The 24568-nt window shown below is 39.4% G+C and overlaps 2 protein-coding genes across 2 annotated transcripts in view; one reads left to right on the top strand and one right to left on the bottom strand.

The window, feature by feature from the left end:
• Nucleotides 1-24568, bottom strand: part of LOC102519101 (RAC-gamma serine/threonine-protein kinase-like) — a 169793-nt gene that overhangs the window by 108335 nt on the left and 36890 nt on the right. The gene's annotated exons all lie outside the window — the stretch shown is intronic.
• Nucleotides 20213-21911, top strand: LOC102512880 (obg-like ATPase 1). The gene is given in 3 exon segments (XM_032474162.1): nt 20213-20601; nt 20604-20916; nt 20918-21911. Coding segments are annotated over 3 exon segments (1185 nt in total). The 5' UTR covers nt 20213-20294; the 3' UTR covers nt 21483-21911.

Here is a 24568-nt window from a genome sequence, read left to right as displayed (position 1 = left end):
TTGTTCTGACTGTGATTTTCACTATTAGAATATCTGGCTTCTCATTTGGTTCTTTATTTTTCACATAATTTCTAGCTAGGCAGAGCATCTGCACTTCTAATTGTGTAAAATACACAGGCTTTGGAACAGACTTTAGTCACTTATTTGGTACTCAATTTCAGGCTGTTTAGTTGCTTATTCTGGCTTGTTTCATTCTGAAAATACTGGAAATCTGACCTCAAAATATTGTATGCCAATGATTAACTCTGGGAAGAACCATTGTAAATAGATCTCCATGTGTAGTTCTATTCTAAAATTAACTGTATGTAAGCGTATAAAGAGTTTCCATTGAGTACAGTTGTTAGAAATTAATCTCTCACTTTGGTTGGCTAGCTTTTCTGAAATGCCATATTTTTGCAAACCATGCCTTGAGAACCGTGGAAGCAAGCTTGATGAGCACATAAAAGTGCTTAGGGTACTAATCGAGGCAAAGCAGCTTTGAAAATAAAAAAGCAAGGGGAAAAAAATCCAAATAATTAACTTGCTAATTGTTTCCCTTAATGTGAATGCTAGTGAGTGGAGATACTTCAGCAGTGGTAAATGAAGCTCCCTGCAGTCTCGGCAAGGCTGGTGTGACGCAGTCTTTGGGGGAACTGTCCCCATGAGGCTGACGGAGCAGCCAGCCCTGCAGCTTCTGCTCTCTAGAAATGTTTTTCTCCTTCAAGTTGAGAATGAGCCTTCACAGTAATGTTCAAACTTCCTTCACTTTCTATTTCTCTTAAGTGTTTGAGAGGGAAGAGGGGGCAATATAGGGGTAGGGGATTAAGAGGTACAAACTATCAGGTATAAAATAAGCTAAAAGGATATATTGTACAAAAAAGGGAATAGAGCCAACATTTTATAATAACTGTAAGTGGAGGATAACCTGTAAAATTGTGAATCGCTATATTATTTAACATTGTACATCAGCTATACTTCAATAAATAAGAAAATCCATTTACCTTTCCTGGTTTGTTTGAGGAGCGCCCTCCTCCATCTGCTCCGTGAAGCCTTGACCTTTTGGAAGGTACTCATGATCATCTTCCTAAGCTCTTCCTGCATTTCCCAGACCACGTGGTCTCACTCTGTGGCTCCTACAAGTTCTGACCACAAATATTTGCAGTACTTCTCCTGAATGAAACTTTGGGAGCTGTTTTTTAAATTCCGCCTCCACCCCAAACTGGCAAATGCAATCATATAAAGATCCTGAAACAAAGAGGTCATTTGACCTTCTCAGAAAAGCTGAGTAAAACTGGAGAAGAAGGCAGCTCTGTGGACACAAATGAGTCTACAAGGGCCTGTGGACAGATCCAGAACTCAGTGTCATAGATCCCTGGGGCCTAGCACAGTGCCTACCATGAAAACACTCAATGCATCTTGTTCTGAATTGGAAATTGAAAATGACATATTGCTGCTGCTTACGATTACTCTTGCCGCTATTAGCAAATGGTTATTGATTGCCACTGCATTTCCACAGCAGTTACTGAATCCTCCTAACATCCCGAAGTTAGGGTTAGAGGCTTGAAAAGGCCTCGTCATTGAAGGAGTGGCCACTGACAGGTCATTCAAACCTCCCATACTTAGAAAGGCTTGGCAAACTTGTAATTGATCGACTTCGGAGGAAGGGGATGGAAGTGGGGAGATGCTCGGGTTAATCCTAGCCAGTGACTGAGGGTAAGTGAAAACAGAGTCTGTGTTCAAAACAGGGGAGTTGAAACTGTGCTGATGACTTTCCAGTGGTCAAAGGTTAAGAACAAGGAATGAGGATGGAGCTTCCATCTTGCAGTGGGTCACCTGTGGGGGTTGGGAAGGAAGCTGCAGCTCATGGAGCTGCCTTAGGTAAGGAAGACCAGCTCTAGATCCCACCAGCACTGGTGGGTGGGAAGATCTGATACATCACCAGGCTTGGTTCTGATTGGTTGTCAAGCTGGCAGCCTAGTAGCTCTTGGTGGGTGGGATTTAGAGTTGGTCTTGTTTACCGCATTCTGGTTGGCTCAGGAATGAAGGCACTGAGTCTGAGAATGAAATGTTATCAGCGTCTGAATGCAGCATTCAAAGGCAGAGATGGGCAGTCCCTTCTTTTTGGAATGCATGTTCCAAGGAATAGTGAACTCTTCCACAATGCACAAAACCTGGCGCATGGCAAAATTATAATGATAATAATCAGTGACTAGAAAATGATGCTCTACTACAGGTGAAAACTCCAAGCTGTCAGGACAAATACTGTTTTCAGAAAAAAATTTTGGGGACATTTCACTTTCATTTCCATTATATTACTTTATTCAGAAAACAATGTGAAACAGAGTCAAGACTGTGGCTTTGTTTACTAAGAGACCTATGTTCAAATCCCGGCTCCCTGGTTTCTCAAAAGACTAAAAACAGAACTAGCATATGACCCAGTAATTCCACACCTGAGTATTTACCTGAAAAAAATGAAAACACTAAATTGAAAAGATACATGCACCCCAGTGGTCATAGCAGCATTATTTACAATTGCCAAGATACAGAAGCAACCTAAGCATCCATCAACAGATGAACGGGTAAAGAAGATATGGTTTGTATATACAATGGAATACTACTCAGCCATAAAAAAGAATGAAATTTTGCCATTTGCAACAACATGGATGGACCTGGAGGGTATTATGCTAAGTGAAATTAGACAGCCAAAGAAAGACAAATACTGCATGATATCAATTATATGTGGAATCTAAAAAATAAAACAAACTAGTGACTATAACAAAAAAGAAACAGACACAGATATAGAGGAAAAAACTAATGGTCACCAGTGGGGAAAGGGAGGAGAGAGGGGCAAGATAGGGGTAGGGGATTAAGAAGTATGAAATACAGTGTATAATTAAAACGACCATAAATGGAATGTAACCTCCAAAAATTGTGAATCACTATATTGTACACCTGAAACTTATATAATATTGTACATTAACTATGCCTCAATTAAAAATAAATACCAGCTCACTCACTGCCTGTTGATATTTCCAGCCACAAGACCTTTGTCACATTATCCCATTTCACTGATCCTTGGCTTATTCAAATATAACATTGGGATAATAAGAGCTACTTCAGAGAAGAGTTAGTGAAAGTAACTGACAGAAGGTAAGTTAACTTGGAGTACTGATGACATGGCACAGAAGAGGGGTCAAGAGCCTTGATTTTGGAGCCAGACTACCTGAGTGTGAATCTCAGCCAAGTGCTACCTGGGTGAGTTACTTAATTTCTCTGTGCCTGAGCATTTTCACCTGTAAAATGCAGATATTAATATTACCTATACCATGGAGTTATGGAATAATGTATGTAAGGCTTAGCCCCCTGTCTAGTACAGGGTAAGCAGTAAAAAAGCCCTGACTGTAATCACCACTCCTTGGTGTTACCTTACCCATTTACTGGTGTCTCTAAAGTGTCTGTGTTCTGTGGGAGTAGGGAGGTTGGAGGAGGGGAGGAGAGAGCTGTTCATCATAGCTGGGATCATCTTATAAGATGCCTTGGGATAAAGAAAATTTTAGAATAGAAAAATATGGAATTTGAAATTCAAAGTACTCAGACTCCAGCAGCTCACTCTCTGTGAGCCAGCAGCAAAAGAACAGAGTCAGAAGAGCAGCAGAAATACTCCAGAGATGCTTCTGCCTCCAGAATCATCACCACCTCTAGACACAGTCAGTGTCTGTTTCCCCCAGCCACCACACCCTGGGTGCATGAAAGTTCTCACCTGCAACCACCTTCACAAAGAGGGTGCTTAACCAGAAGGAATGCAAGGGGAGGTTCAGCCCAGTAGTTCACACACGGTGGGCCATGTTTCAGAGATACTGCCTTCTTCAGGCTGTGCCCAGATGTTGACAAAACATTGACAGGATGTTGGCAAAATATTGACAAAACATATTTTTATGACAGTAAGGCAGATAACCAGAAATGTGTGGAGAGTGGTATCCAGCTGAACATTTGATAGGAAGGTAAATTAGAAAACTGGTCATTTGAAAAATTTTTGCTGGTGATGACACTTGTCTTACCAGGGTGGCAGCCATGTCTCCCACTCCTCTGCCTCTCAAGAAACCATTTCAGAAGGTGAGCCAGTGAGAATGACATCACAGGGCTAAACTTATCTGCACTACAACTATCAACTGTTTGCAAATGTTGGGACTTCATTCTTAGCAGCAATAAATTACTTAACCTCAGAATCGATGGAGGCACACTGGTGTGTAAAATAACGCACCTTAGGACTCCCCCCCTTGTCTGATACTTCCCTTCTGTAGTCAATAAAAGCGATGCTCAGGAAACATAAATAAATTGCCAGAGGTCACACAGGTATCGAGTAGCGAAGCTGCCACCTACTTGAAACCAAGTCTGCTGACTTGAGGCCAATGCTCTTTTGCAGAACACATCGCATTTCCTTCAGCCAAGGCCTAATGTATCATGCAAATGCACGTCAATTTAGGAGAGCTGGCTGGGACTCACTTTTCCTCCAAGACTACCTTCCCACTAGGAAAACTGACTACTCCCCATTGAGCCCCTGGACCACCTTTTGCCAGGTGATTGGCTATACCGCTATTTCAACATATACGCTACTTATTCTAAAACCTACATCTCATGGCCACAAGTTAAGCTGCAAATATATGTACCTTGGACTGAAAATGCATTTACAAAAACTTTGGACTGAGCGTTGCTTAGGCAAAAACTGGTGTTTTTACAGAATTATTTATGGTAGCAGAGACTCTTTAATTCCAATGACAAGGTGGCCTGCAGCAATGTTTAATATTCATTCACTTTTATTCAGGCAGAAAATTGACATTGGGACAGGTCTATTTTTATAAAAGATGCTCTGGCTTTTCCAAAGGGGAGATACTTTTTTGAATAGTATTCAAAAATGTGCGTGGAAAGTGCAGGGATGACTTTGTACGAGCTACTCCATCCAGTAAAGTGCTTTTGCAAACATCTTGACCACACAGCAGGCTTGAGAGCTGGGACTTTGCTAATAAAGAGGACAGATAGCTCAAGCTCCACCATGTGTCCTAGGCGTAGGTCACAAGAGGAATGAAGAATCTTCTCCTTCTGAGTGAACTGACAGCCATTTATTTGCTCCATGTCTAGGCTGCAGATGTTGGAAAATGTCAGCCTTCAGAAAGAACAATGAAATAACCACTGCATCTTGACCCAAGCAGACTGCCAAGAGAGTCATGATACGGTGACAGATGGATGGATTTTTTTAATCCCATACAAAGAAGTATACAGACAAGGACAGAGGTGGGGGCTCACACACTTGCTCATCCTTCCCAGAGCCATAGGCACAACTTGAGCAGTGACTTGAGTGTCCCTGTGCCCTGGGGCCAGGGCATTCTCTGCCCAGGCTTTGCTCAGCCTGTCTGCTGGTCTATCTTTGAATCCTTTATGCCAAGACTGGATTAACTGAGCAGATGGCCATCTGGGCTGCTTTCCCAGGGACAAGGAAAACCCTGTGGTCCAGAGGCATTTTGGGGGTTGAGGAAGGGTAAAAAGTAACACAAAAACCTGAACCAGAGGGGCCTGAAGAAACACAGACAGGCCCATGTCGTGATTGCAGGACAAGTGTTCATGAGCAGTGGCATGGGGGCTCGTGGTCTACAGAGCGCAAAGGTCTGGGAACAGGGTGGCCAGGTCAAGAGGCTCAGGTAACCTGAGAGAGAAGCAGCAGGGAAGCTCTGTGGCTCCTTCACTCCTAAGTGGGGGTAGGGTGCCCAGTGAGGTAGGTCCCTCCCACTAGAGGAATGCTAAGGGGGCAACAGCAGCTAGGAAATCAGCAAGATGAAACCAACCCCCAAACCACCAGGGCTCCTGTGAAAAAGGGGATTTCTTGGAATAATCAAGAGTGAGTAAGTCCAATGTTCAGAGCAGCACTATTTACAATAGCCAAGACATGGAAACACCCTAAATGTCCATGATAGATGACTGGATAAAGAAGCTGTGGTATATTTATACAGTGGAATACTATACAGCCATAAAAAGAATAAAATAATGCCATTTGCAGCAACATGAATGGACCTGGAGATTGTCATTCTAAGTGAAGTAAGCAAGAAAGAGAAAGAAAAATACCATATTATATCACTTATATGTGGAATCCAAAAGAAAAAAGAAGACACTAATGAATTCATTTACAAAACAGAAACAGATCCACAGACATAGTATATAATCTTATGGTTACTGAGGGGGAAAAGGGTGAGAAGGGATAAACTTGGAGTTTGAGATTTGCAAATATTAACTACTATATATAAAAATAGATAAAAATCAAATTTATTCTGTATAACATAGGGAACTATATTCAAAATTTTGTAGCAACCTTTAATGAAAAAGAATATGGAAATTAATATATATATGTATATGTTTGACTGAAACAGTATGCTGTACACCAGAAATTGACAGACTGTAACTTACTATACTTCAACAAAAAATGAATTAAAATTTTAAAAATAAAAAATAAAAAAACCCCAAAACATACAATCATTAAAAAAAAAAACCCAAAAACAGCGGGTAAGTTGACAGAAATTATTAGGTCCTTATCTAGCAAAGACAGAAGCTTGCTAAGATATAAAATTTATTTTACTAAATGTTTACCTCCTTCTATTTTAGTGCTTTTTAATCAATAAAATAGAATCATCCAGGCCCAATGGGGAAAGTTTTCCTGAAGCTTTATCAATTTGAAGCAACTATTACAATATTAGTTCAGCAAATAAATAACTTCTGTTGAGATAGGAAGATTCAATATCATGAAGATGGTAATGTTTCTCCTGGAAATAATCTGTAATGCAGGTAGAAGTAGAATCCTGGAGGTTGTATGTTAGTTTTGGTACAGTGAGGATATTTTATTTATTTTATTTTTGGAACTAGGTGAAGTAATTTAATGTTCACATGGAAGAATTAGTCTCCAGGAGTATTCTGAATTATAAGAGGAATAGAGCATGTGGTATTTGAGGTTGAGAGGTCACTGACTTGCCTTACCAGTTATAAAACTTATTTTAAAGTTTCTTTAATCAAACCAACACAGGAGCAGACAGACAGATCAATGCAGAATCCAGAAAATGATCCAATTATCCATGGGAAATTGTCATGTCACAAAAATGGTATTTTACTTCAGAAGAGAAAACATGGCTTATTTAGTCCTTTCTCCACTAAAATGAAATTTAATAAGGTTTGATAGACTTTGCTGGCATCATTGACTAACCATTTTGAGGAAGCAAGTTTGGACCTCATCCTACACCAAATACAAAAATAAGCCCTAGATGAATAAAAGGTTTAAATGTTTAAAAATTTAAAAACAAAATGAAACTTAAGAGTTCTTAAGCAACAGAGGAATCTCCAAAACTATAGAGAAAAAGGCAGTTTTGATGAGAAAAAGAAACTGAAGAACAATTTTTGAAATGATAAATGATTCCACAATGTCGAGACAAGTGACAGACTGTAAAAATTACTTGCAAAGCCCATGCGAGATTGAGAGTTAAATTCTATAATACCTATTTTGATAAAAGAAAAGGCATTATGGAAATCAGTACAAAAATGAACAGGGAATATGATTCAAACCTCAAAATACAATCCACAGAAGAGTCCAAGTGGTTAATAAACAAATAAATGAAAAGATGGCTCAACTTCACCAATGGTCTGGAAAATACAAATTAAATGTACCACGAGATGCCATATTTCATCCATTAGACTGGTACTAATTACAAAGAACACTAATCCCTAGTGCTGACTAGGACCAAGGAAAAATTCCTCTCCCATGTGCTGGCGGAAACATGAGCACTACAGTTTAAGAAAGTAATCCATAACACATAGTAAAATAATTGCATTGTGTAGCATTATTTGTAGTGACCTTTCCCCATGAAGAAATCTCTGAAAATAACCTGAATACCTATCAATCAGCAATGGCTAACCAAATTATGGGACATCATACGGTTAAAAATATATAAAATATGTAAGATATGAGGTGTTACATGGCTATTAGGAACAATGAGTTAGATCTGTAGCTACTGACATGGAAGAATATCAGTGATATCTTATTTGTAGGAAAGAGCCATTGATAAAGAAATACATTGTGATGGCTAATTTTATGTATCAGTTTGGTTATACTATGGAGCTCAGATATTTGTTCAAGTACCAGTCTAGAGTCGCTGTAATGGCATTTTGGTATTTTTTAGATGTGACTGACATTTTATAAGTAGACTTTGAGTAAAGCAGATTATCGTCCATAATGTGGGTGGGCCTCGCCCAATCAGTCAAAAGCCTTAAGAGGAAAAAGACAAAGTTCCCCAGAGGAAGAAGGAATTCAGCTTCCAGACTGCCTTCAAGTTCATACCTGAAGCATCAACTTTTCTCTGGGTCTCCAGCCTGCTGGCTTGCCCTGAAGATTTCAAACTCACCAGTCCCCACAGTCATGTTTGTGCTTTCCTTTAAATAAATCTGTCTGTATATATGCATCCTATTGATTTTGTTTTTCTGGATAACCTTGACTAATACTGGCATGTAGTATTTCCATGGCTGTAGACATACAAAAACCCCATGTGTGTGCATTTATACTTGTATAGGTTTATATGAATATGGGGAAAATTGAGGAAGAATCTGTACCAAGCTGAAAATAGTGATGTGTGCGAGTATCTGTGTGTGTGTGTGTGTGCGCGCGCACGCATGTATGTTGAAGAAGAGAGGAAAGAAATAAAAAGGTGTAGAGCAAAATGGAGCTGGCATGCTATAAAAGAAAGTACAGTAAAACTTCAAGTATATAAAAATTGAACTTGCATGAAAATAATGACATAAATCAACTAAATTTTAAAGGTATCAATTGGAACCAGATAGTGAAGGGCCCTTCACACCAGGTTAAAGAATACCGACTTACCCTGTGCACAGTGGAAAATCATCAGGGGTCTGAAGCATGCGGAACAATGGTTGGAAGCAAATTTGCCAAGATAAGCTCATTTCAGGATTCAGCAAGAGCAGTGTTTAGAAGTTTGGGCTTTCCCATCAGGCAGATTTGGGTTCAAATCCCAGCTCTAACACTTACTTGACTACGATCTTTTATGTGTGATTTAATTCCTCTGAGTTCCAGTGCCTTATCTGCATAAAATAGGAGTAATAATAATACTTGCTTCACAAGGCGTTTGTGAATCTGCAATGAGATCATATATGAAAAGCACTAGATAGGCTGTCTGCTGGCACAGAGTAAACGGTTGCATTTATTCCCACTGTTGTTTCTGTCCTTACTATTAGAGGCAGTGAGATGATTAGGAGAATCATATTGAAAGAGACCAAGCAAAATCTGCAAATAGTTGAGTGGTTGGTAAGGTAGATATACAGCCAGAGCTCATAAGGAAAGGAGTGTGTGTGTGTGTGTGTGTGTGTCTGTTCATGCCTGACACTCATAAAGGGAACAGGAGTGGCAGTAGGAATGAGTGGAGGGGGCATCTCAGAGGTAATAATCTGCAAGATTACTTCAATGTCCCAGCTGACTGTTTCTGGATAAAACAGTGATGCTGCTAACAGAAGAAGCCAGCTTGGGAGAAGAGTGTAAGACAAGGAGATTGGTTGGGGACATAATAATAGCTAATATTTATTGAGTACTTATCTCTTATGATCCTCACAACACCCTATGTGGTTGTTATAATTACTCTCCCCATTTCACAGAAGAACAGAGACATTAGTCAACTTTCTCTGGTCACAGAGCTAACCATTGCTGGAGCTGGCTTATAAATCCATGAAGAGAATTTCAAAATGGAGGCATGGCCAAAGGCATTAAGTGTTGCCAAGAGTCTGGAAGGATAGATACTGAAGAAAAGACACTGGATTTGACAATTGGGAGGCGACCTTATCCTTAATAGGGTCTGCGTTCAGTGGCTTTAAGAGAAGAGTGTACCTAAGAAAGAATGGTAAACACTATTTTTTTCAAGAAATTGAACAGCCAGTAGCAGGAGGCGGGAAGGTGCTTGTGACTTGCCTCTGCTTAAAACCCTCCAAAGGCTCCTCAGCTCTCTAAGAAAGAAATAAAATCCTTATGTTTACCTACAAGGTCCTATCTGACCCAGCCCCCACCTACCCTTTTGGTTGTATCACCTGCCAATTTCCCCCGACCAACTATGCTCCAGGCTCACCTGCCTGCTTGCTGTTCCCAACATATACATTCTCCTGACTGGGGGACAGCACACTCTACTGTGCCTTCAGCCTGGACCACTACTCTGTCATGTCTGCTGGTCAGAAGCCTTCCCTGATCAACTTACCCAAAACAGCATTCTTTCCACCCCCTGTCATTTTCAGTCACTCTTCTTGCTTTAGTTTTCATCTTAGCCATCATCACCATCACTATACAGTTACTTGTTTAGTGTTTGCCTTCCAACATCAAACATGAGCTCCTAGAGAAGAGGGGCTTTGCTTTTGTTCCTGATAAGACCTCCAGTAACTGGAGTAGTTGTTCACACATGACAGGAGCTCAATAAAGCTTCATTAAAGGAATTCAGAAATAATGATGGGAGGGAGGTATAGCTCAAGTGGTAGAGTGCATGATTGGCAAACATGAGGTCCTGGGTTCAATCCCCAGTACTGCCTGTAAGAATAAATAAATACTAAATAAACCTAATTACCTTCCCCCACCAAAAAATAAATAAATAAAATAAACTTTAAAAAACACTTTATTTAAAAAAAAAAAAAGAAATAACGTGGGAAGGAAGTGTACCTCTTCCACAAAGCCCACAATGTAATTGGATGTCTATAATGTGCATAGACACACACACACACACACACACAGTACTCAAGTCAGCACAAGTTAACATAGTGCAAAAACAGCACATAAGCCGTATAGAATAGACAGTGGGTTGAGGTCAACCAGAAAACACTTTGTACAAGTGAAGAGGTTCGAGTGAGATTTGGGGGGAAGAGGACAGGAACTTGGATTTGTAAGCAGGGACGGGTAAGTGAGGAATGAGTAATGTTTTATCTGAAGACAGCAGGTGAAGGAAGATTGAAAGAGGAAGTCCTGTGGAGATAATCAGTCCTCTGGAGGGTTCAAAACAATTTTTTTTTTTTACTTTGATACAATCCATAGATTTTATTCCAATTTTCACACTTTTACTTGTACTCATTAGTGGGTGTGGGTGTATTACCTTCTATACAGTTTTATCACACGTGTAGGTTCATGTAACTACCACCTCATTCAAGGTACTCAACAGCACTGTTATCACAAGGCTCCTCATGAAGGCACCCACCTCTTCCTCCTCTACCACATTCTGTTGATTTTAGAAGAACAAATCAGGTGTTTTTTTTTTTTTCAGAGTTAGCTTCCCTACAGGAAATAAAACTAGCTTACTATGCAAGCATCAATAAATGTGTTGATAATATACATTTGCTTCTTGAAATTTTCATGGTTATCTGGGGACCTGTCTATAACATACAGCAATCTGAGGGACAGTCTAGAGCAACCAGAGGGTACTGGAAAAGAACATTGGGCTTGGGTTCCAAAGACTCAGTTCTGTCACTTATTAAAGCTGTGTGGCTTTGGGCAATTCCCTTACCCTCTCAGAACCCTCTCAGTTTCTTTCCACAAAATGGGGTAAAAGCTCATTATGTTGTTACAAAGATTCTACCCCTTAATGGATGTGGAAATGTTTGGTAAATTGTTCTACAAATACAGACCGCCAGTGTCTTCTATGCGGGAGCAAGTGTGTGACTCTGAGGTCAGCAGGTACTAATGTGCTTTCTGTTCTGCACTTCTTTTCTCTCTCTTCAGCACATTATGAGTCTTCACTAAAACATCTTGATTTTATCTTGGTGTCACCACTGGTCACTAGTATAAATAATTAGATAGAGGAAATAAAGGGAAATGATCTAAGACCCCTCTTTATAGAAGGGGGGGCCAGACATCTAGTAGAAGGAAAGTGGCCAATAGCAGAGGAGATATCATGGCTGTGGGAGGTGTATAAAGGAACCATTATTTTCTAGGTGCAGAGTATAATCCTTCAAAGGTTTCACTGGTGGAGTTCCAGGATAACCAAGAAAAAGAGTGGCTGGTCTCCATTTTAACTTGTTGTAATAAGTTTTCCCCATGGAAACATCTCCAGTTTTATCAGGCACTGTCGTGGGTACAGAGTATGCTTTATGGAATGTGTTTTGGGGTCAACACTGCTAGAATGGAGCTCTTCCACAAACAAGGGGCAATCAGATATCTGTCATAATTCAGCCTCCATCTCATCTCTCATGGTCTCTCTTTTCACAAATTCCATTTCCTTGGAAAGCCAGCAACGGCAGGTCGAGTCCTTCTCAAACTTTGAACCTCTCTGACCTCCCTTTCTGCTGGAGAAGCTCTCTGATCTTAAAGATTCATGTGATTAGATTGGGCACACTCAAATAATCCAGGATGACATCCCTATTTTAAGGTCTGTAACCTTAATTACATCCACAAAGTCTGCTTTGCCACATGATGTGACAAATTCAGCTTCCAGAGATTAGAGCATGGAGGTCTTTGGACTCTGTTCTGCTTACCTCACTGCTCATAGTCCATAAAATGACTACCAGAAACACCCAGTGTCTGTGAGTTTCATCATTCAATCCAAGTTAACGTGAAATGTCACAAAGTCTACTTTTCCTCATGCAGGTTTCATGCCTGTGTTATTTCTACTGCCAGTCTGTCAGGGCTGCTATAACAAACATAATATAAATTGGGTGGGTAAACAACAAATGTCTATTTCTCACGTTCCTGGAGACTGGGAAATCCAAGGTCAAATTGCTGGCAGACTTGGTGTCTAGTAAGGGTCTGCTTCCTGGTTCATAGACGATCTTCTGCTCCATATATCCTTCCATGGCCAAAGGAACAAGGGAGCTCTCTGGAATCTCTTGGCACTAATCCCATTGATGGGGGCTCCACTCTTATGATCTAATCACCAAAGCCCCTCCCACCTCCTAATACCATCACAGTGGGGATAGGGTTTCAACATACGAACTTTGAGGGGACACAAACATTCAGTCTACAGTCCTTACCAAAAACTTTTAAGTGTCAGGTTCCATGTATATAACCCAGGAATAATGAGCTATTTCCCAGAAAAAAAGATATAAGAGAACATTTTTTAAAATGTGATGCTTCTTGACCTCTCCTTTGTCCATAGCGAGTTGAAAGCACATCATTGAGACAGTTACCATCTGCATGGTTAGCACTATAAAAATTCCTTTATTTTATTATTACTACAGCAGCAATGTACTTGAATAGCTTTTTTTTAATGGATGCTTCAATTGTTTATAAATAAAGGAACAGAGGAAGTATTTAGAATAACAATTTTAACTCCAAAACTCTTTTTTTAATCTATTTATTTTTAAACACAGTTTGTCCTGCATGTAGATATTCCATGACTATGTGTAATACTAATGCCATTAAGTGATATACTTTTTACAAGAGGCAAGGGAATCCTGCCAGCTTTGATGGGGGCATTATGGAGTGGAAACACACCAAAATGAATATGGAAAAGCAAAGTGGAAAAGTTTTCAAGTAGTTTGGAAGTAAGGAACAATGATGTTGAATTATCGCCTAGGAAACCAAAGTATAAATTTTTAAATATCTCACCATTAAGGTGGGTTAGAGTTTAGTGCCAAGTGTATGCCTCTAGCTCAGCTGTGTGAGGGAAGAGAAAGTCAGAAAGAACAAAGCAAGAATCCAGGAGGGCCCTACACTGGGCTGTGAGCCCCGGCCTATAGCTGCTCCCCATGAGGAAGAAGAGGCTGAGGAAGTCAGTGATGGGAGAGGCGGAGCTGCTGGTGTACGTGGGTCCTCCTGCTCACCGTCACCCCTCTTACACTTAGACAAGCGACATTCAGCACCATGGCTGCAGATGCCACTAGGCAAATGAGCAAATGGCAGTGGGCACATATGCCTTTGAAATTCTACATGATATTCTAATTCAGAAGCCAAAGTCTTACATGGCTGTGACCCTGAGTAATTGTTCTTATACTGGCTGCCCCCCAAAATCACAGTAAAGTCATTTTAGACATTTTAGTCTAAACACAGGGATGCTTTTATAAGGCTAATAAACCCATCTCTACAATGTTGTAAAGTTGTATATTTAGAAATTCTTCTGAAACCATACAACCTTGTCCGAAGTACACATCGTACTTGTTTTTTGGAATGAAAGCTTTGCAACCTGCCACGGCCAAAAGTAATAAAGTTGAGATTTTAACGTGAAATATCGACACAAAGCTGCTTATATGTGGAGGAACTCCACCTATCACTACGGCTACAGTCTGACTGTTGCAGACAGTGTTTACCCCTTGGGCACCAGAGAAAGGATGGCCTAAGGCAGGGGGTTAGTGGAAAGTTATGCCATTATTTCTCCAAATATGATTCTGAATATATTTTTTTTATCACACCTCAAGTTAGAAAACCAAGCCACCAACCAATAATGACAATTCCATCCAAAGTTGCTCATGTCATGACACATAGAGAGTTTAGTGCCTACTGCTGGAAGCTGTAAGTAGCCACAGCTATTAATCAAGGTCAATACCAAAGGGCAAAGAGATCCAGGAAGCACTAAACAATAGAGCTGGAATGAATCTTACATATTCTCTAATCCAGATGGCTTCGTGCTAATCCATGGGCTTCGTGCTGCTGTCATAACAAAGGAACTGTGAATCCATACATGTAACAAACCTCATACATAACACACACATATACACACAAACACATTCACACACACTCATTACATTTTCAACTATAATATATTAACTACTATATATAAAATAGATAAATCACAAGTTCCTACTGTATAGCACAGGGAACTACATTCAATACCTTATAATAGCCTATAATGAAAAAAGAAGATGTAAAGGAATATATATATGTGTAACTGAATCACTGTGCTGTACACCGGCAATTAACACAACATTGGAAACTGACAATACTTCAATTAAAAAAAAAGAAAGGAAAAGAAATAAACTATAATATATTGAAAATAGTTGTGTTCCCTTCTCCTTTCCAAAAGAGTATTCAGGTTCATTTGTGCAACACTGGCTCAGAATAAGTCTGAATTTCTCCCTGCATTTTATTTTCTGAAATCCTAAAGATATTTGGAGGAATTAAGAGTAGGGGAGAGAGATGGAAGCTTTAAATCAAAGAAAGGGAGGTTTTTCCATATTGAAAAAGTGATGAAAGAATTTTGAGATTGTCCAGGAGACTGGAAGGAGCAATAGAATCAATGGGGCAGGGAATTTTCTAGTTTCCTAGGACATCTGGCATGTCTGGGATGGTACATCATTCATCCGACAACCAGGACTTTTAGACTCGGCAAAGATGACCACGCCCAGACAACCAGCAAAGGAGGCAACAGTAAAAAAGATTAAGTGGTTTTGGACAATGTTTCAGGAGTAATCAGTGTGGGGTAAAAAATAGAGGGTCCCAGGATTGAAGGGGGAACCCCCGTAATGACGGAAATTAGATAAATTACTATACTGACAAAATAATTTTTGTGATATTCAGAGCCAGATTTAAGTAGTTTTTAAAAAGTGACATTTCATATATACCAGGACTTATGGAAAAAGACTGCTATCTTTCCTAAACATGTACATACAACGACTCTGAAAATGTATACAGATACTGTTGTGGGAAATAAAATGAAATTTTATTTAGTTCCAAGTGTATCATTCTTTCAGAATCATCAATTTTCTAACCAACGGTCACTAGAATTACGGCTGCCATCATATTGGTTTTCTCGTGATAATATTAAAATGCTGACGTAGAAGCATAGATTCTCACGCCAAATTGAAAATCACAGCCCTTCTCCATCCCTCTCATTTTTCAGGAGAGGAAAATGAAACAGGAAGATGATGTTACTTTCCCCAGAAAACCTCACAAACTCAAGTCTATGCTGTCACAGAACCCAGCTTATCCCCCTGGATCATAGGAGAAGCTGGAAGAAGATGGAGATCTGGCCTGGCCACCCCTCCTTGAGAGGTCAAGGCAATCCTCTGATTGCTTTTTCCCGCTGCACCTGAGGGAAAATTGCTAAGCACACTTCTAATTCATCCTGGTTCTCTGGCTCTGCCTCCTCTCTGTTGTCTCCCGTTTGAGGCCTTTTGAACTACCCCCTTCTTTGAACCAGATTTAAATGTTTAAAATGTTTTTAGATATACACTTAATAAAATTTTATTTTCCCTGTCCTTAACTTTTACATCAGAAGAATTGTTATCATATCTATGGTTTTCCCTGTACATCAGTCAATCAATTGCTTTTCTCTTCCAACGTAGTACAATGGATTCTTTGTTAATTTCTTTTTTTTTTTTCCTATTCAGATATAACTGACATACAAGATTATATTAGTTTCAAGTATACAACATAATAACTGGGTATTTATATACATTTCAAAACAATCACTAAAAGTCTAACATTCATCACCTCATGTATTTTCAGAATTTTTTCTTATGATATGATCTTTTATGGTCTATTCTGTTAGTAATTTTGAAATACACAATACAGCATTTTTAACTATAGTCACCATGCTGTACGTTACATTCCCAGGACTTTTTTTTTTTTTAAAAGATTTCATGTATAAGTGAGATCATATGTTGTTTGTCTTTAACTAACTTATTTCACTTAGCATAATGCCTTCAAGATCTGTCCATGTTGTCCTAAATGGCAATATGTCTTTCTTCTTTTATGGCTGAATAATATTCCATTGTGTGTGTGTGTGTGTGTGTGTGTGTGTGTGTGTGTGTGTGTAAAACATTTTCTTTATCCATTCATGCATCAATGTGAAGTTCCTGAGAAAAGATTCCCCATTCCTTCCTTAAAGGGGAAGGCGTGGCACGCCACTCATAGTGGGAATTCCTAGAGGCAGTGTGGTTTCCTAAGAAGCTGTGTATCAGAAACACATGAACCACTTGTGAAATGCAGATTCCTGGGTCTCAGCCCTGAAATCTTTTGATTCAATATACCTTTCACCTGCACCCATCACTCTCTAGGTGATTCTGATGCAGGCACAGGCTTGGGGATGTCTATCTTCTCTAAGGCAGAGACACAAATAAAGCTACAAAGTAGTTTTAATTACAGCTAAAGATCATCATGATTAATGACAGAGCTTTGCTTCTAGCAAACGCTTTCTTTAATTGACCCTTTGGTTCTCCTATCTCTGGCCTCCTATTCAGTCCTGTCTGTTTTACTCTAATATATAATTAATCAGCTGTATTGGACAATATATGTTCAATAGAAGCAACAGAGAAAACTCTTGTAGTCTGAGGAATAAAATTTACTGACCCTTGAAGTCCACCATAAGCTACTAAGGTGTTGAGTTCCCCTTCTGAGATCGTAATTTATTAATCAAAAGTGCTGCAAAATCTTATGTGAATTTCTTTCAACCAACATTAATTGAAAGACTACTACATTTGATGTGCTCTATCAGGAAGAGGGCCCATGAAGGCAAGTTACTCTTTGTCCCTTCCTTCATGAAAAGCCCAGCTTAGCAGTGAAGAGGAAAATTATCCTGTCCCTGGTTACACTTCTGCATCTGCCTTTTCCACTACTGTGGTATTGTCAGCCAGCATTCTTTGAAATTCATAATAAAATAGTTTTGGAGGAAATAAAAGAATTGAGGCCATGATTACTCTTTTCTTTGCTATTCTGGGAGACTTAACAAAAATGAAAGTAAGGAGCTGGTGGCACTTCAAACAAAATTACCTTAGCCTCTAATGGCCAGCTCAGCTCTTTGCCAGGGTTAATTTTGTCCAGAGGACATTAACCATGGAGCAAACTCTTCTGTTAACTCTAAAGGCTGCTGAATTATCCTGCAAACTAGAACAATGAGGCACCTGTGGGTTGTTCTTTTTAATTAAAAACTCTTTAATGGTATGGACTTTCAGGCATTTACTTGTGGTAAATGCTAGAATTTGGTCCACCTCATTTTGCAAAGTTCAATTTGTAAATTCGGTTTAAAAATAGCCTCCAGGTTTGAACACACAGTAAAAAATTCACAGCAGACTCTGAAGGATGGATTTATAGGTTATTCAGATTACAAAGCAAGTAAGATTGCAATGTGTCTGTTGGATGGATGGATGTTTATAAGTGCCTGGAAATTGGCAGAGGGCTCCTGAGAGAACAGAGCAAGTCAACCAGGAGATGGTCACATTGGAAGACCTTAGGTCATTACAAATGAGAATGGGTTGGAACAGAAAGTCTTCTGGTCAATCTAGGGAATAAGAGTTGAATTAGCCAGCGAGGTGAAAGGATTTTTTTAAAAAAAAATCCAGTGAGAGCAACTGTTAAGCAGTTAGTGAGGTGAGAAGCTCAGCTGTATTTAGGAGAATCCTATCCCGAGATGAACTTTCAGAATGTTCCTTGGTAAGGATCAGTGGAGCAACACTGTTACCCAAGTGCTACTCTAGGAGATTTTGGAGTAACTGCCTCACTTCCCCTTATTTCTACACAGATCCAGGATCCTTGCCCTGAAGAGAACTTGAGCAAAGAATTTTCCATGGAACTAATTTCTACTGAAGCTCCTTATACATCAGAGTTTGGATGGAGGGTGACTGCATGCATAAATGACAACTGGTTCCCAGAAGAGACAGCTCAATGCCAGCTTCTAGCTTATTTCCAGCATTAGTTCCTATTTCTCAATTGAAGATTTATATATTTCATTGATAAACACCACAAATTAGAGCAAAAAATCAACTCCTTTATTTATCTGTTCTAACAACACTTAAGGCAAGCTATGTGAGGAACTGTTAACAGTAACATTAAGCTTTAGATAATCCTTTCATTTATTCATTCATCCAACATATAATTTTAAGTACCTTTTACGTGCCAGGTTCCAGAGATACAAAAAATGGACACAGTTTCTCCACTACTCAACCTAACAACTTAAAGGATGACAGTAAATTAATAACTAAAAGAACACTGTAAATTAACTATACTTCAATTAAAAAATGGTTTAAAAATTAAGAACTGAAAGGAATGTGTAATTATAAACTGACATATACTGTATTAGTCAGGATGACCTCAATTATGCGGTGGCCACAAACAATTTCAGCATCTCCAGCTTGCAATGACAAAGGTGTATTTCTTGTTCACAAAATAGTCTACTATGGAACCATGCAATTCTCCAGAACAGACAAGGATTGACCTCCAGATGGGAACTCACTATATATATATGAGGTAAAAGCAAGAGAAAATGGAGATGTATTAGATTTGTGGCATGAGCAGCAGTCATTCTGTATATAAATGACTATCAGACTCAAGAAATTAGAAAATAATCTGTATGAAATAATCCAGGCTCTTATTATGTGAGAGAGATTCTAACCACAACCAGGTGGACAGTGAGGGGCATCAGAGAGAATTCACTTGCCCTGTATCTTGATAAAAGCAGACTCATTCATTAAAGATGAACAAATGGGAAAAATGAAATAAAATAAAGAGAAAACAGCCTGCGACCCCAAAAGGAAGGAAATGTCATATTTAAGATGAAGAATAATTACCTGCTTAAGAAAAAGTCTACAAGAGTTATAAGATTGTCAGCAATAGAGCTTTGTGTTTCCCAAGTGTAAGCAGGCTGTAAAAAAAGAAAAGAAAGTAGTAAGACAGCAAGAGATTAACAAGAAGGTGTTCAAGACAGAGGAAGAGAAGAACAGGGAACTAGATAAAATACGGAGATATTATAAGAAAATTAGAAATGTACTGGCAGAATTAAAAATCTGCTCCAAAATTATTTTGAAAGTAAATTAAAATTGTAGAAAAATTGAAGAAATATGAAAAAATTGAGATGCTCTTACAGAATATAGAGGGAAAGGATCGAGATAAATATAATGATAAAGAGCATGACAAATATGAAATGGAAAAAATTCCTTGTGTATGTGTAATTGGTAGTCCTAAAGATGAAGTAAGAGTAAATAGTAGATTATTGAAACAATAATCAAACTCATAATAGAACATTTATGAGTTAAGAAAGTCTTGAGTCAACAATATATCAAACAATTAATGAGAAAAAAATATTTTTTACAAAATTAATGGAAAAAAAACCCCCAAACACTTGAAATAGAATGAAACAAAAAACAAGAAAACAAGTTGTCAATAAATATGTAAATCTATTCTCTTCCTAGCAATGAAAGAAAATGTTTGAAAAGCATCATTTGTCATTTGATTAGGCAATTTAAAACTTTTGGGCTGCTGCTGATGTGCGTGCTGCTTGGTGGAGGGGCCTGGCCTGCAATCTCTCCTTCCTCCCCGCCTCCCGCCCCTGGCAGGACCCATCTCCTGCTGCTGCTGGGACCCTGTGTCATCGCCCGCCCCGAGCACGATGCCTCCCAAAAAGGGAAGTGATGGAATTAAACCACCTCCAATCATTGGACGATTTGGAACCTCCTTGAAAATTGGTATTGTTGGATTGCCAAATGTTGGTAAATCTACCTTCTTCAATGTATTAACCAATAGTCAAGCTTCAGCAGAAAGCTTCCCATTCTGCACTATTGATCTGAATGAGAGCAGAGTACCTGTGCCCGATGAAAGTTCTGACTTTCTTTGCCAGTACCACAAGCCAGCAAGCAAAATTCCTGCCTTTCTACATGTAGTGGATATTGCTGGTCTCGTGAAAGGAGCTCACAATGGCAAGGCCTGGGAAACGCCTTCTTGTCACATATTAGTGCCTGTGATGGAATCTTTCATCTAACACGTGCTTTTGAAGATGATGATATGAGGCATGTTGAAGGAAGTGTAGATCCTATTCGAGATACAGAAATGATACACGAAGAACTTCAGCTTAAAGATGAGGGAATGATTTGGCCCATTATAGATAAACTAGAAAAAGTGGCTGTGAGAGGAGGAGATAAAAAACTAAAACCTGAATATGACATAACGTGCAAAGTCAAATCCTGGGTTATAGATCAAAAGAAACCTGTTTGCTTCTATCGTGATCACAAGGACAGAGATTGAAGTGTTGAATAAACACTTATTTCTGACTTCAAAACCAATGGTCTCCTTCATTAATCTTTCTGAAAAAGACTACATTAGAAAGAAAAACAAATGGTTGATAAAAATTAAAGAGTGGGTGGACAAGTATGACCCAGGTGCCTTGGTCATTCCTTTTAGTGGGGCCTTGGAACTCAAGTTGCAAGAATTGAGTGCTGAGGAGAGACAGAAGTATCTGGAAGCGAACATGACACAAAGCGCTTTGCCAAAGATCATTAAGGCTGGGCTTGCAGCACTCCAACTAGAATACTTTTTCAATGCAGACCCAGATGAAGTGCGTGCATGGACCATCAGGAAAGGGACGAAGGCTCCTCAAGCTGCAGGAACGATTCACACAGATTTTGAAAAAGGATTCATTATGGCTGATGTAACAAAATATGAAGATTTTAAAGAGGAAGTTTCTGAAAACGCGGTCAAGGCTGCTGGAAAGTACAGACAACAAGGCAGAAATTACATTGTTGAAGATGGAGATATTATCTTCTTCAAATTTAATACACCTCAGCAACCGAAGAAGAAATAAATTTTAATTATTGATCAGATAAACATGCAAGTTCCAAAAGGCATATGCTTTTTTTAAAATTAAAATTTCTGAAAACTGAAGGGGCAAATAGAGTTGGGGGGGATGGAACTTTTCTACAAACAGAATTATTTTTATTTGTTTTAAAATTAAAATACTGTGTACCTCCAATGAAATGCAAGTTCACTAACTGTCAACAGCTTTGCTTTTCATGTGATTAAGACCCTACTCCAAATTGTCGAAGCTTTTCAGGAACCATATTACTCTCATGATACTTCATTAATCTCCGTCATGTATTTGCCAAGCCTGACACATTTGACAGTGAGGATAATGTGGCTTGCTCCTTTTTGAATCTACAGGTAATGCATGTTTTACAGTACTCCAGATGTCTATGCTCAATAAAACATTTGACAAAACCAGCAAAAAAAAAAATTTTTTTTAAATTCATTTTTCTCAACTCTGGGAAATTTGTAGTGAAATATGCATTCTCATGCCTCAATGATGAAAAATCACTACAAGCTTAGTGAAAGGCAATCTGATGTTGTATTTTGAAAGTCTTAAACCTTTGGATCCTGTAACTATACTGCTAGGTACTTATTTGGGTTAAGTAGCACAGAGAGAAACACACAAAGATATATGTACAGGGAATGATATTCACCAAAGTCTTATTGAATAATAGAAAACAGGAAACAGTCCCCATATGTCCAACCATCATTAAGCCAATTACAGTGTGTCCCAGTTGCAGACATGGAGAAGACAGGCTTTCAGATTCATCCAGGTTTAGGACTTGCCAAGATGTAACAGGAAGATAGTAGAACAAGAGGGCTCGGGCTGCTGGTAGAGTTTGGTTGAAGGACTGGGTCACGGAGTCCAAGGTAGGTGAGGAGGAAGTCATGAAGAGCTTCCAAAAGATCAGGGAGAAAATCTAGTGGATAACAGCCAATATGATGACGTGGTTGAAGAATCAGGATATTAAAAATGACTGAGTGAGAACGCTGTGAGGGGGGACATGTCATTTCCAACGTGAAACTATCCTGAGTGAAAATCAGAGGATGGATTTGGGAGTGCTTGGCTTGAACAGAGTGAAGGAGGACCTCAAGGTAATAAAAATTACCAGGGTATTCAAAGGACCATTTCCGCTGACACTGAAGTCAGCCAGGAGGAAGGCAGGATGGGAGTGGAGAGGTCTGTGAAATAAGTGCCAAAATCTTCCATGTATGAGAGGGGTCTATTAGTCTGCTAGGGCTGCCATAATGAAGCACCATACACTGGCTTACAAAAGGGAAATTAACTTTCTCGCAATTCTGGAGGCTAGAAGTGCAAGATCAAAGTGTTGGCAGGGCAGATGGCTGTCTTCTCCCAGTGTCTTTACATGGTCTTCCCTCTGTAAGTCTGTGTCCCAGTTTCACTTTCTTATACAGAGATCAATAATATTGGATTAGGGCCCACCTCAATGACCTAATTTAATGTTATTCACCTCTTTAAAGACCTTATCTCCAAATACAGTCACATTCTAATGTACCGGGGGGTGGGGTGTAGGACTTCACCTTATGAATTTGGAGAGGGAGGCACAGTTCAGCTTATAACAGGGAGTGGCCAGGAGGTCTGTAAGTGGCAAAAACCAGAAGAGACAGAGAGGAGTGTATCAAATGAGATGAATATAAATTAAGGAGAAGTGAATTTTTGTGGCTGTGTGGTATGGTAAAACACCAACTTCACCAATCCAGTTGTACACAGAATGGGAAAGAAAAGGCTCTCCATTTAAGAAAGTGACCACTCATAGGATTTTTCCTATCACCAGTGGTGAGGCAGGTGAAGCAGGTGAGGCAGGTAAGGAAGAAGATAAAAGAAATATTTAGTAAAGAAGTTAAGGACTTAGCAGAAAGAAATTTCAGTCAAAATGGTACAGTAGATCCATAATTTCTCACACTCTCACTTTGCTAAACACATGCCAATGTGACCAAATAGAAAAAGAGCAAACAACAAAACATAGCCAGGCTTTTAAAGAAGCTAGTATCACCCTGGACCAGGAACATAGTGGAATCATCAATGGCTAAAGCACAGTCCTGCAGAGTGCTAATGCAGATGCTGGCAGGTGCTGAATTGTTCATCATCTCTGGGAATAAATATGCCCCAAGGATTGGGGATGGTCCTCTGTCTCTCCCTAGAAAAGCTAAAATAAAATCACTTAGAGTTTATGAAGTATACCAATGAGCTCCGTTTTACTAAATCCAGAAGTCAGTTCTCAACCCTCATATTCTTTTTCCTACTGTTTTTAATCACGCTGTCTTCTTTTTGAATCCTCTTTGCAATTCTTTTACACTTTCCTCTGAAATGTTTTCTTCACTTGGCTTCACGAACACCATCCTTCTTCTCATATTTCAATGGCCTCTTTCTCATCTTCTTTATAGGCTCCTCTTCATCTCCTCCACCTCTAAACATGGGCATAACCAAGAACTTGACCCTCAGCCTTGTTGATTCTCTTCTCTGTTCACATTCTCTTCCTCCACGACTTCACTCATCTCCTGGCCTAACAACCATGGACAACTCCCAGATTAGATGACTGTCCCAAAGCCAACTTCCCACCTGACATCTCCACTTGGATACCCAACTTCCTACTTCACATCTCCACTTGGATATCTTGTAGGCATTCTAAATGAAAACGTCTAAAACTAAACTCTTGCTCTCTGCCCCTTCCTGCCACATCCCCACCGAACCCACATGGCCCAAATCTGCTCTTCCTGAATTCTTTGCCATCTTAGTGAACAGCAACCCAACCATTCCAATACAACACAATTATTGGAGTTGTTCTTGATTTCTCTCTTTCTAGTTTAGTCCACATCTAATCCATTTAGTGAATCTTCAAGATCCTAATAACCTCCATCACTTCCACCCTGATTGTTCACTGCACTCACTCCAGCTGCACTGGCCCCCTTCTTGTGTCCCAAGTAGGCAAAGCTCCTTCTGCCATAGGACCTTTGCACTTCTTTCCTCTGCTTAGAATTCTCCTCTCCCTTATTCAAGTCTTGCTTGAATATCACTTCCAGCAAGTCCTTCCCTACTCATGTTACAATAAGAGAGCCAGAATG

The sequence above is a fragment of the Camelus ferus genome, chromosome 35 (genome assembly GCF_009834535.1).
Source record: "Camelus ferus isolate YT-003-E chromosome 35, BCGSAC_Cfer_1.0, whole genome shotgun sequence".
NCBI classification, from domain to species: Eukaryota; Metazoa; Chordata; class Mammalia; order Artiodactyla; family Camelidae; genus Camelus; species Camelus ferus.
This window is presented reverse-complemented; position numbering and strand designations above follow the sequence as displayed.